General features: G+C 35.8%; 1 protein-coding gene across 1 annotated transcript in view; it reads left to right on the forward strand.

The window, feature by feature from the left end:
* Positions 1-1,162: 1,162 nt before the first annotated feature.
* Positions 1,163-12,728, forward strand: part of scamp2 (secretory carrier membrane protein 2) — a 14,820-nt gene continuing 3,254 nt past the window's right edge. The window contains exons 1-6 of the mRNA XM_026201971.1: positions 1,163-1,318; positions 4,864-4,947; positions 5,191-5,265; positions 5,346-5,460; positions 6,784-6,912; positions 12,591-12,728. The exon at positions 12,591-12,728 is cut by the window's right edge and continues 22 nt beyond it. Coding sequence (XP_026057756.1) covers positions 1,262-1,318; positions 4,864-4,947; positions 5,191-5,265; positions 5,346-5,460; positions 6,784-6,912; positions 12,591-12,728 — 598 coding nt within the window. The 5' untranslated portion in view covers positions 1,163-1,261. The remainder of the gene's footprint in view (positions 1,319-4,863; positions 4,948-5,190; positions 5,266-5,345; positions 5,461-6,783; positions 6,913-12,590) is intronic.

Below are 12,728 nucleotides of genomic sequence, written 5' to 3' on the forward strand. Positions count from 1 at the left end.
CTTCAAGAATCGACAAGAAACCTGTTTTTATACAGTCTATGCTAAAAACACATATCTTCCATTTCTATTTGACGCTCTAACTCTAGCATTCTCTATTTTAATTATATTCTTAAAAACCTGCCCGTTTACCACCATTTACTAACTGATTGATTTCTTAAAAAAAAAAAAAACAGTATCCTCTCTTAGGTTTTTGTATTCTATCTATTTTTTTATTTATTTATTATGCAATTAACAAAAGCAAAAAGGCCTTTAACAATAGCTTTCTCTATTCTTTTTCTATTCTGTTTTCTTTTTTATTTATTATATAATTTTAAAAGTCCTTGCTATGTGCACTGTGTGAATCTTTTTATAGCAATTATATATCATAGCTATTTTGTTTATTTTGATTGCTTCTATTGTCCTCATTTGTAAGTAACTTTGGATAAAAGCGTCAGCTAAATGACTAAATGTAAAATGCAAATGTAAATAATTATTTTAATATTATAAAACAATAGAGACAGAGATAACACTTCATTTAGTATAATTAAAACAAAGAGTATAAAGTACTTCAATAATAAACAACATTTAACAAAGTATAACCGGTTTAACTGTGCAAACTATAAAATAAATAAATGTTAAAAGATAATTTTAATAATTTTTATGCTATGACAGCCTGTATGCTTTACATGTTTACAAAACAAGTACAACTGTATAAATTATGTTGGATGAAACGGACAATCAGAACATTTCATTTGTTAATACAATGTTTGCTCTGCAGAATGTTACAGTTGAACACGTAAAACGAACATCCGTCTACATTTAATTTATTTATTTTGTTGGCTTCACATTCATAAGTGTACATTTTCTAACAAAAAAAAAAGATAAAGAGTTGCAAAATTACTTGCGTACTATCCAACATAGTACTAATAGAAAGGCGATTAAAACTGTCCGTTTGTGTTCTATATTTAAAACTATATGAGTAATGTAAAGGTCATGCTTGCTTATGATTGCATTTTTGTTTTTGTCTTTTATTTATTATTATGATTTTATATTATTTAGTTTATCCTTTGTTACAGTGGATTTATATTGTCTGTTGTATTGTTTTGTATCTGTCGTTTAAAGCATAATAATAAAAATAAATAAATAAATAAACCGAACATCCGTCTACGTCGCAGCGCACGCGCATCACGCTGTCAGTGCGGAAGTGCAGAGAGGAAACAGCAACGATCGCAGCTCTGGTGCCGCTCAGTTTAGACTCTAAAGACGGATAAAGCACCTTACAATGTCGGGATTTGACTCCAACCCGTTTGAAGATCCAGTCGACGTCAATCCCTTCCAGGTGAGGAACACGGGAGGACCGCTTTGAGCTGAAGTTTGGGGGAGTTCAGTGGGGTTTGTACTGCTGATGGGGAGTTTTAGTTCAGATGAGTTCGGTTCGGATGCGGACGTATCAGGGTCGATCCCGTGATAACTAACTAACTAATTAATTAATTAACTAACTAACTAGCTAGTTAGTTAGTTAGTTAGATGTCGCTGGTGAAGGGTGGATCCGCGCAGGTTTGGTGACACGCTGAAGGCCAGAGTGCCACTCCTGTTAATATCAAAACAGACTCGAGCTCTGTAATATCTTTATAATAACTGCCTGATGAAGATCTGTGAGTCTCTGTGAGGCTATGATTAAATTACCTGCGATTCTTCTTCACGCGCCGCATGATCAAGCGGAAACGCGTTTCAAAACAACTCCTATTTCTAAATCAGTACATGCAGGGCTGCCAATATGCTTCCTTCACAACAAGTGAAACGTGGAATAAGTGAATTTTCCAACAATAACTTAGATGATTGATGATAAAATATACAATGCAAAAAGTCACAGTGGTGTATTTGACTAACTAACATTATTATTATTATTATTATTTGTAAAAAGTTATACAATTCTAGGTTAAAATGTATGTGAATAAAATAAGTGTACATATATATTGCCTATTGCATGTATATTACATGTTTCTTCCCTTTTTTTTGCAGTTGCACAATTTATAAACGTAAAAAACATGGAATGCAATAAAACAACAATAATAAACATGTTGCATTATATTATAATTATGCATTATATTATATTATTCACAGATCGTAATATTTACAGGGTATTTGACACATGCACTTTTACTCAACATCACATGTTGACATGCATTAAACAATAATAAGCAAATATATACATAATATAATAATTAATATTTATGATTCTTTTTGCAGTTGACTTTAATAGTTCTGCTTTTTGGTAAAAGTATAATTTAATAAAAATATTGCATGTTATCTCTTAATTTATACTCATAATTTAGTTATAATGATAATGATATATTTAAATTATACATGCACATTACTATTATTATTATGGAATTCTAACATGCTTCAATAATCTGAGTTTAACCACTAAACATTTCATTTCAGAAGTTTTTTTATGCTCACCAAAGCTGCATTTATTTGGAGAAAAATACTGTAAAGACATAACTGAAAATAAGTGGTTTCTCTCTCAATAGATGTAAACTTGAAGTGTATTAAGTGTAAGCTGCAGACTGATGCACACAGACTCATCACAGGCTGCAATAGTTTTCCTGGGATAGTTATTCTCTCGGTCTGTTTGTTGTGCTGTCATTCTCACTGATTTGAGCAGTGATGTTCTGCTGTGTCTGATGCTTTTGATTCATGGAAGTGTCAGGGACAGTTATGACGTGGTATATCATATTTCATGAGGTGTGGCGTAATAATACTGATTGTCATGGCTGTAGGGAAGTGTGTGGAGAGATGCTCTGCAGTGTTTGTTGAAGGCGTCAGTGTTTCAGTCTTACCATCGCTCGATCTGCTGATAAAGATTCAGTAGTTAAAGGTTCAGATATCTGAATACTCAATAATGTCATTGACCCAGACCCAGCTAGTTGAACTTCAGACATCTTTTATATCTGATGAAAAAAAGTAACATGCGCTTGCACACATTTAAAGGATAAGTGTGTCATTTCATGTTAAAATACTACAAATTCTAATGATAAAATACTTCTATTCTACATATTGTGCTTTCTCAGATTTTAGATCTTATTTAGCGGAAAATTATTTTAATACTACTACTACTGTGTTATCTAACAGCCTTCTAGTTTCCTTTTACAATTAAATGTAAAGTCGTTTTAGCTTTAGTCCCACTCATAGTTTTAAAAGTAAAAAATATAACATGATGCACTCTCAATTTTTATTCATTGTAATTTAATTATAATATTATATTTAATATTATAAAATTTTAAACATATTTATTTATAATATCAATTATTATTATTATTATTATAATTAAATTATAATTTGCTGAAATAATTTTTGTAAAACATCTAAGGGTGCATTTATAAAAAAAAATTAGGGATGCACGATATTGGATTTTGGCCGATATTCGATATGCCGATATTTTCAGAATAATTTTGGCCGATGCCGATACCGATATCGATATATATACAAATATATACTGATATATTTAAACTTTAATTTTACTGAAGAGAAATCCATGTATCTCTTCTGTACTGATTTTACCATAAATTTATTATTTTACAAATGTAGACAGACATTCACATCTGAAAAACAGGTCAATTATTTCACTTGGAGAATATCGGTTTGGCTCATCGGCAGAAATATTCATATCGGCCGATACCGATAATGGTCATTTTAAGCTTTTATCGGCCGATACCGATATTGTGCCGATATTATCGTGCATCCCTAAAAAAAATGCAGTTATATTGTGAAATAACTGTTTTCTCTCAATTTATTTGACATTTGAAGTGATGGATGCACACAGACTCATCACAGGCTGCTCTTGTAGTTTAATTAAAATTAAATGTTAATTCATGCATGAAAACAAAAAATTAGATTCAGAGCTTTTTTTATTTTAATTAACGTCTCCAGTAATATGAATAATTGTTCGTATTCTTAACTATTTTAATTCATTTTGAATACATTTTTAAGAATTTTTAATTGTTGAGATATTTTTACGATTATTTTAAAACCTTTTATCTAACGCAGGTTGAATATGAAATGTGCCATATAAATAAACGGCCTCATAGCATTGTAGATGATTTGTATTTTTCCATCCCATTGAAATAAAGACAATTATTTAAACTTAACACTGTGACATGGTTTTACTATAAATAAGACTAAAATGCAGATAATATTACAAAAGATCACAAAGACAAAAAAATATATATACCAAAATGTCTCTTTCTGATAAAGTGTGTAGTCATTAATGTCAGGTGTTGGTCTGGTGAGGGCAGGTGTGTTTGTCCAGACAGACTGCAGAGACACAATGTCAGATGCAGTGCTCATATCGTACTTTTGCTTAAAATGTTTGGAACGAGACCCTTCAGTGAAGTTGGTTTCTCATGATTTGACTCTTTGACTTGTCCTGGGTGTTTCTGAGGATGAAGGAAGCGTTGTCTTCTACGTGTCTTCCTGTAGAGGCCTGTCCTGATTAATGAGTAATAATCAGTGAATGTTCCTCCCTGTGACTACAGAGGCTTGTCAAATATTATCAGATGACTGTGACCTATCGAACTCTCTGTGTAATGTAATTGAGGCATGTGACACAGTAAAACACTCATATATCATGCTTTCAATTGGCCTGCATCCATGAAGTAATACAAATATATCATACTTAATATAAGAAGTTAGTAATTGTAGTAATTGAACATTTTCTTTGCTAAAGCACCAGCACTAATTTGGTTTTAAATGATTATTAATATACATATTTAAAATGAATAAACTCTGATTTTGATTGCTGCCATTGTCACTTTGGATAAAAGCGTCTGCTAAATGACTAAATATAAATGTGTTGATGCTGATGGTGTTCATCTCTTTCAGGATCCGTCTGTCACGCAGGTGACCAGCTCTGGAATCGATCACATTGACAACTTCAATCCGTTTCCTGAAGGCCACACCGTGACGGTGAGTCCAGATCTCCTTCAGAGATCGTGTCAGATCAATGTCTTGAGCAGAGTCAGAACTGTGCTCTTATGAGCTCCGCTGATTTTACCACCGTTAAACTCATTTGTTCCACTGTAAAACAGCTTTAAATCCTCCAGATACAACCCCAAGTGATGTATTTGAGCAGCAATATGAAACAAAATACCAGAGGTTTGCATTTTACCATGAATTAAAATCCCAGTAACTGATGTTTTTATCCATCAGGGAAGCACCATCCCGGCCTCCAGCGGCCCGTCTCAGCCCGCCGTCCTGCAGCCGTCAGTGGAGCCCAGTCCACAGGTCAGCGCCTCACACACACACACACACACACACACACACATCAGTACAGCAGTCTGATTATAAGGCTCTTGTGTGCGCAGGCCACGGCTGCAGCTGCGCAGGCCAGTCTGCACAAACAGCAGGAGGAGCTGGAGAAGAAAGCTGCAGAGCTGGAGCGACGAGAACAAGAGCTGCAGAACAGAGGCGGGCCGACAGGTAACACACACCACGGCTGTCAGAAACAAATAAATAGTATTTTTAATATTCAAATTGCAAATGCATTCGAGTTTTAGATGTGCATCAGGCAGCCTTATCAGGGGTGCACGGTCATTGCATTTATTGCTTTTCTTAGCCTCTCTAGTCAAAAAGTCATTAATTTATACATTATGCACTTTTTTTCAAAGATAGTCATGTTGTATAATTTATTTCTATTAGGTAAAAAAATGTTAGCCTGAATGCACTGTAAGTCACTTTAGATAAAAGCGTCTGCTAAATGCATGAATGTATTTATTTTATTGCTTTGAATAAACGTGCATTAGTAATATTTTGCGCGATGCTCCCTCCCTCAGGAGAGAAGCCAAAAGATGCCCTTTGCTGACTTAAACATCTTTATTATTAATAAACTCTTCTAGTTTTTGTTTATATTTAGATTTTATTTTAATATCTTATGTTTTCTTTTTAATTTAAGTTAAAGTTTTAGTAAATTTCTTGTGTGTATTTGTCATTTTTATTGTTTTGTTGAACTATGTCTAAATAATTTGGATCACGTTTTAGTCAGGGTTATTATAGTTAAATAAAACTGAAGCATAAAAAACATGATTTGGAATAAAGTAACCTTTACATTGAGTCAAATTAATTATAATAATAAAAAATAAATATTTTATTTCAGCTAGTATATTTCTCATTTTCATTTAGTTTAACTTGATCTTCTTAAATAACTCAAAATTAAAAGTACTACAAAGTATTTTTAAATCATGTTTAAATAAAAACAAGAAGATATAAAAATGACAAAAACAACAAAATTACTAAAATGTATACACATATACAGTATATTTTATTTCTTTTATAACTGCTAAATTATATAAAAGAAAAGATAAAAAAAAACATTTTTAATATGAATAAGAGCTAAAATAAATAAACTAACACTGTCAACAAGCTGAAATAAAAGAAGTTTTAATATACTAAAATATGATTTAATAGTAATTTTATTTATATAATTTACAAAAAAATTAATAATTAATTTTAATAATTTAATATTTTGTATTAATCTATTTTTTATATTCAGATGTTTATTTTATTTAAAGTAATGAAAATGTTTTTTTATATTTTACTACTGCAAGGTACAACTTTAAAAAATATGCTGCACAGCATGTTTATATTTTATTGTGACTTAGTTTACACACATCTGAATTCTTACAGTGAATGCATAAATCAAAAGACAGGTCAGTGGTGCCTTTATTTGTTGTGAGTGTTTGACAGGTTGCCGCTAAGGATTGTGGGATATGGGCATCTGCCTCACCTCACACTTGTTCTCCTCAGGCAAACAGAACAACTGGCCTCCTCTTCCCAAATTCTTTCCCATCAAGCCTTGCTTCTACCAGGACTTCTCTGAGGAGATCCCGCAGGAACATCAGAGACTCTGCAAAATGATCTATTACCTGTGGATGTGTGAGTTTACAGGCCTCTGATGCAAAGTCATTTTTTATTTTTTATCATACTCCTGATCTTATTTGGAATGTTGATACAAGTAAACAAAGTTGTATTTGTTTGTTTATTTTTATTTTTTTAGGTAAATTCTTAATTCTGATTTTATTTTCTTGTTTAACATAAAACTGTGCTATTTTATGATTAATTACATAGTGTCATAATATTTTAGTTTATAATTTTAGTTTTAAATAAAATGTAGTTTTAGTAATATTGCTTTGTAATTTTTATTAGTTTTTTATTATTTAAATTGTTATATATAATTTTTTTTTACCTTGCTTAATTCTTTTTTTAGTTTTAATAAATGATATATAAGTATATAGGATTTGAACTTTCTTGTTTTATTTCTGTTAACACTTCTAATGTTAGTTTTCTTATTTGATATTAATATTAATTTCAGTTATACATGATGTAATACTTTTTATGAGCTATTTTTTTAAACAATCCTTATTCCAAATGTTGTTCCAAGTAAAAAAACAATTTTGTCAGTTTTACTTTGTTTCCTGTTTAGTTTTCAGTTTTATATATTATTATTATTATTATTATTTTCAACTTAAACCTATTTTATTTTAGTTAGTTGCCAAAGAAAGCATTTCAAATTTTTCAGTTGTAAACGTTTCCATCTGATAAATATAGTTAATTTTATCTATATTTATATTAAATCTAAAACCATTTTTTATAGCTTTTACTAACTGTTTAGTAGTTAATTAGTTTTAGTTAACAATAACAGTACTGATATGAAAATATACATTATTGTATGTAGATAACTTGGAAATACTTCATTTCAAGATATTGTGGCTGTAATACAATTTTAACTGAAAATAGCCACAGACACGACGTAGTTCAGCACAAGGTCATCTTTATTTTTTCGTTCTCCCCAAAAACGCGCCAAACCTTCACACAGGAAAAACAGTCTCCCTTCCGGTCACGCACACTCTCGCGATAATACATTCCCTCGCACATGAAGTTAACAATCTCCTTCTCTTCTTTAAATAAGAAAAAAAATGAACGGGTGTTTTTGACATAAAACATTGTCACACACAAAAAAAAAATTTCAGAACACAGTAACATTAAAGTGCGTTTGTGTATTTAAACAAAAAAAAACTGTACCAAGATAGATGCTCAATGGACCAGATATTACAGTTTCCATACACCCTCATACAGCGCTTTAAGAAGCATAAGAGAGGAAGCACCTTTTTTTGTCAAACAGTCGGCAAGTTGTGACTTGGCTTCTGACCAACGCACTTCTTTGATTTTGTTAGCATGTATGAGCTCTTTGACACCGCTTATTTCTAATCTTAGTCTCTTCTCTGTGACCTGTTTTGTAGACTTAAGAGCATCAAACAGGGAATGGTTATCAGTAACACAGATAAGGGGAAGAGCATTAAGATCAGCTTTACCAGTAGTGAGCTCAGAGTAAAGCATAGCCAAGAACATAGCATTGTCAATACCATCTGACATGGCAAGGGTTTCTCCTGCCAGTGTGCTTCTTACCACACGTCTGATTTTTTTAGATTGCCAAAACAGTGGAGAGAACTTTCCTGTTTTTTCCATGAGAGCAATTAGAGCCCCACCCTGTGTGCCTCCATCTGGAAGATTACCCAGTGAAGCATCACTGAAAACCACCAAACTCAAATCATCACTGTTGCCCAAGTATTGAAACTTAAGTGTTACCTTCTCTGACTTAAGTTTACGGATCACTCTGTTCACTTCATGTATGGACTGAACAGTAGCATTCTTAATGTTGGATGCTAGGCTACATGTGTCAAACATAACATCTGGTCTTGTTTGTTTAGCAACCCACAGAACCTGTCCTATTTTGGATCTGAGTTGTTCTCTTTCTTTCTCGTTTAGTGGAGCCTCTCTCTGTACAGCACGTGTTGCCTGTAAGTGAACTGATTGTAGGTTTTCAATATAACTGTGCTGATGCACCTGCACTACACCACCCACAGTAGCAATGTTCATCCCCACATATGAAAAACTCTCATGCTCTTCACGACCCACGTGAAATGCAGATTTAAGTACAGGGATGACATTAGTTACAAAATGCTCTGAACCTGCCCAAAAAAAATCATCCACATGGCATGCCAGTACTCCTGTCACCTCAGACTGCTCATTCTGCCAATAAAACACTGCAGGATCAACCCGTGACATTTTACCACCACTGTTCAGCATGAGTTCTTTAACCTTGTTGTACCAGTAGAGAGAAGCATCTGCAAGTCCATACACACATTTCTTTAGTTTCCACAACACATTGTCCACGCCCGCTTCTGGTGGGGGACGAATGTAAATGTCTCTTGAGAGTTCCATTCCCTGCAAAAAAGCAGACTTAATATCCATAGAATTCACTTGCCATTTGTTTTGACAAATAACAGCTAACAGCAGCCTGAGTGACTCTGATGCACATGTGGGAGAATCTTTTTGTAACTCATGAATATTGACTTCTTCAAAACCTCTCGCCACAAGGCGGGCTTTGGGAACAATACCATTAGAAGTTTCCTTCAACGTACAGACCCATCTAGTAGAGATACATTTCTGACCCTTGTCTGTGACTTCTTCGTAAACATTATTATTTTGCCAGTTTTCAATCTCTTGCTGTTTAGCAGCATCAAAAGAGATGTCTTTGGTAATAAGTACATCACCATCGGTGTTCTCACATTCAGTGAGAAGATCATCAACATGTGACATGTCTAAAGCTTCCTTTTTACCCTCGCTGCCATTTGGTTCAAGATACTGCACATTGTACCAGTTTCTATATTGCCCTTTTGCTTTCCCTGCTCTGCCTAAAACTCTGGCAGTGTGTTTAGTACCATCATCTCTGTTTGTAAATGTCACTGTCTGACCTGTTCTCAGTTTGACACCAGTTGAACCCACTGTATTAGTAGCATCACTCTCTGTCTCATTAGTTTGTCTCATGTCTTCTCTATCATCTGTTTCTGTGTTTTCAGGGATTTGCACTTCTCTGTTAACACTCATTTCATCATCTGAATTCTCTGACACATCAGTGTGTATTACGTTTTCTTTTTCTTTACTATTTTCAGGGATATCAGGTAGTACAGGTGTATCCTCATCATATGCATTAACTTTATTCAGCCTGGACTGGTGTACTCTGACAAGGATCCCACCATGTCTGACAAACACTACAGAGCCATCTTGACCGATAACTGCAGCAGGGCCTTTCCACTCTGTACTGTCTGCTCGTTTGTAGTACACTCTGTCTCCTGTCTCATACTTTTCATCTGTAGGCCTGAGCTGCTTTCGTAAAGCTCTTCTTATTCTTTCTGAGCATTCCACCTCTGTGAATGCTCTTCTGTAAGCATGCAATGCTGCTAGGTGCTGTCCTACTCTAGTACTCATAGAAGTGCCTTCTAGAGCAGGCAGTTTATTAACCAAAACGGAGGGAAGATTAGGACTGTGACCAAACACAAGCTGATGTGAACTATAACCATGCACATTGATCATACTGTTTTTGGCCATTAGAGCCCAGTCTAGAGCAATCTGCCAGCCACACCCATTTTCTCTTTTCACCTTCAGGAGGATCTCAGTCAGTGTCATGTTGTGTCTCTCCAGCAGCCCGTTGCTCCAAGGACTGTATGCCGCTGTAGTCTTCATCTCGATGTTGAATTTTTCTGCCATCTCTCTTATCTCCTCATTGTTGAACTCGCCACCGTTGTCAGTGTATATCCGTTTTGGGGCACCATGAACACTTATCCATGAGTGAATGAAAGAGTTGACAATCTCCGAGGCTTTCTTTGTTCTCACAATGTTTCCAGCGCTGAAGCGTGTAAAATGGTCGATGATGTGGAGGTACCATATGCCAGGTTCCAGCTCATGTAAATCCATTGCCACCGTCTCATTGTACTCTGAGGCTAAAGGCAAACCAACAGCAGGCCTGGGCTTAGTCCTGCTATATCTTTGACATACCTCACAGTCACGGATGATCTCTTGCAGAATAACTGGACAGTCTTTGTCAGTATTTCCAGAGCTGAGGATGAGCCTCTGCAGCCGGTCTGCAGAGGCGTGGCCAAACTGCTTGTGAAGCTTCAGGAGAACTTTATGCTTCTCTTTTGTAGACATCTCTGCTGTGACGACAAGGACTTCACTTTCATTGGTGTCCGCTTCAGTATTACCATCTCTAATGTCAACACAATAGTGTCCCGAACTAGTGAGCTCAAGAGGCACTGGTTGCTTGAACATGACAACTTTGTCATTCTCCATGTCTAAAACAGTTCCTGCTCTCTTTAGAGCCATTTTGCTCAGCAGTAAGGGAATATCAACAGGAACAACTTCCGTTTCAATGTGACATTTTGTTGGTCCGATCTTAGCGGGAAGCTTTACCTTTCTATTGGAGTGTACCACCTGACCATCACCAAATCTGAAAGGTCTGCAGCTTGAAGATTCTGTTTGCATCAGTTTCTCTATTTGGCTTTGGCTCAGGTCTTTCATGTAACTATCCAGCCACTTTTCACCACAAACAGTACGTGTGCATGCTGTATCAATGATAGCTGATCCCAGTGATTCAGTTAGGAAGATCTCAGAGTCCGTCATGACTTTTGTAAACAGTGTAATGTTACACTCTTCGACATTTTCATCTTCTGCTAGCTTTACTTCATTTCTCCGATGAGGACAGTCTTTGGCCCAATGGTACGTGCTCTGACAAATTACGCATTTTGTTCGCTTACCATATTTGTCGAGTGGGTTTGTACCTTGCTGTGGCTGCCACTGTCTGCTCTGTGACTGGCTGTTGTTCCGTCTGAATTTAAACGGTGGCCTCTGCTCCGTGAAAAACGCCGCATCTAGAGTCTCGCTGCCTCCGCTTGCTCCACTGGTTTTTCCTCCGAAAATCCGTTTTAACGCTGACTTCATGGATGCGAATGTTAAATCCGTGCACGCTGTAAGTGCTAGCTGCCTACTCTTCTCTTCAAGACAAGCCGTGTCCAGGAGCTTAAACGCTAACACCGCGTCAGGCAGAGTCATGTTGTACTTCTTCATGCGGTTGTATCTCTGCTCAAAGTCTATGATGTAGTCTGCCATGGACACCGCGCTGTCTTTGGAAATCGAGTCGAAATGAGAGTACGCTTCATAAGCGCGGTCTTTTTCTTCTCTCAAGAATACGGAGTCCAGTTTATCTAGCAAGGTTTTCATACCGTCGTCTTCGTTCAGATCGCTCGCGGGTATTTCCAAAGCGGTCTCTCTGGCTCGCCCCTCGAGCCCCAACACCACCGCGAGTGCCTGTTTTTTCTTGTCCAAATCCGTAACAAGTTTCCAAATACTAATTTCATTTTTCCAGCACTCGTATGGTCTGGATTCGTCAAACTTAGGCGGTACTCTATAGTTGGAAACCATCCTCTGCTACCATGAAAATAGCCACAGACACGACGTAGTTCAGCACAAGGTCATCTTTATTTTTTCGTTCTCCCCAAAAACGCGCCAAACCTTCACACAGGAAAAACAGTCTCCCTTCCGGTCACGCACACTCTCGCGATAATACATTCCCTCGCACATGAAGTTAACATTAACATAGAATGCTGAATAAAACATTATATTATGTGTTTGCTTGACAATGTATTTAATCAGATTGAGTTTGAAATGTGCGTATGTGATGTGTGGCTCTTGTGTAATATGTGTGTGTGTGTTTGCAGGGCAGTGTGTGACGCTGTTTCTGAATGTTCTGGCTTGTCTAGCTGAGTTCACCACTAACTCAGATGCAGGCGTGGACTTTGGCCTGTCCATCCTCTGGTTCATACTGTTCGCTCCCTGCTCCTTCCTCTGCTGGTTCA

The sequence above is a fragment of the Carassius auratus genome, chromosome 25 (assembly GCF_003368295.1).
Source record: "Carassius auratus strain Wakin chromosome 25, ASM336829v1, whole genome shotgun sequence".
In the NCBI taxonomy this organism is placed as follows: Eukaryota; Metazoa; Chordata; class Actinopteri; order Cypriniformes; family Cyprinidae; genus Carassius; species Carassius auratus.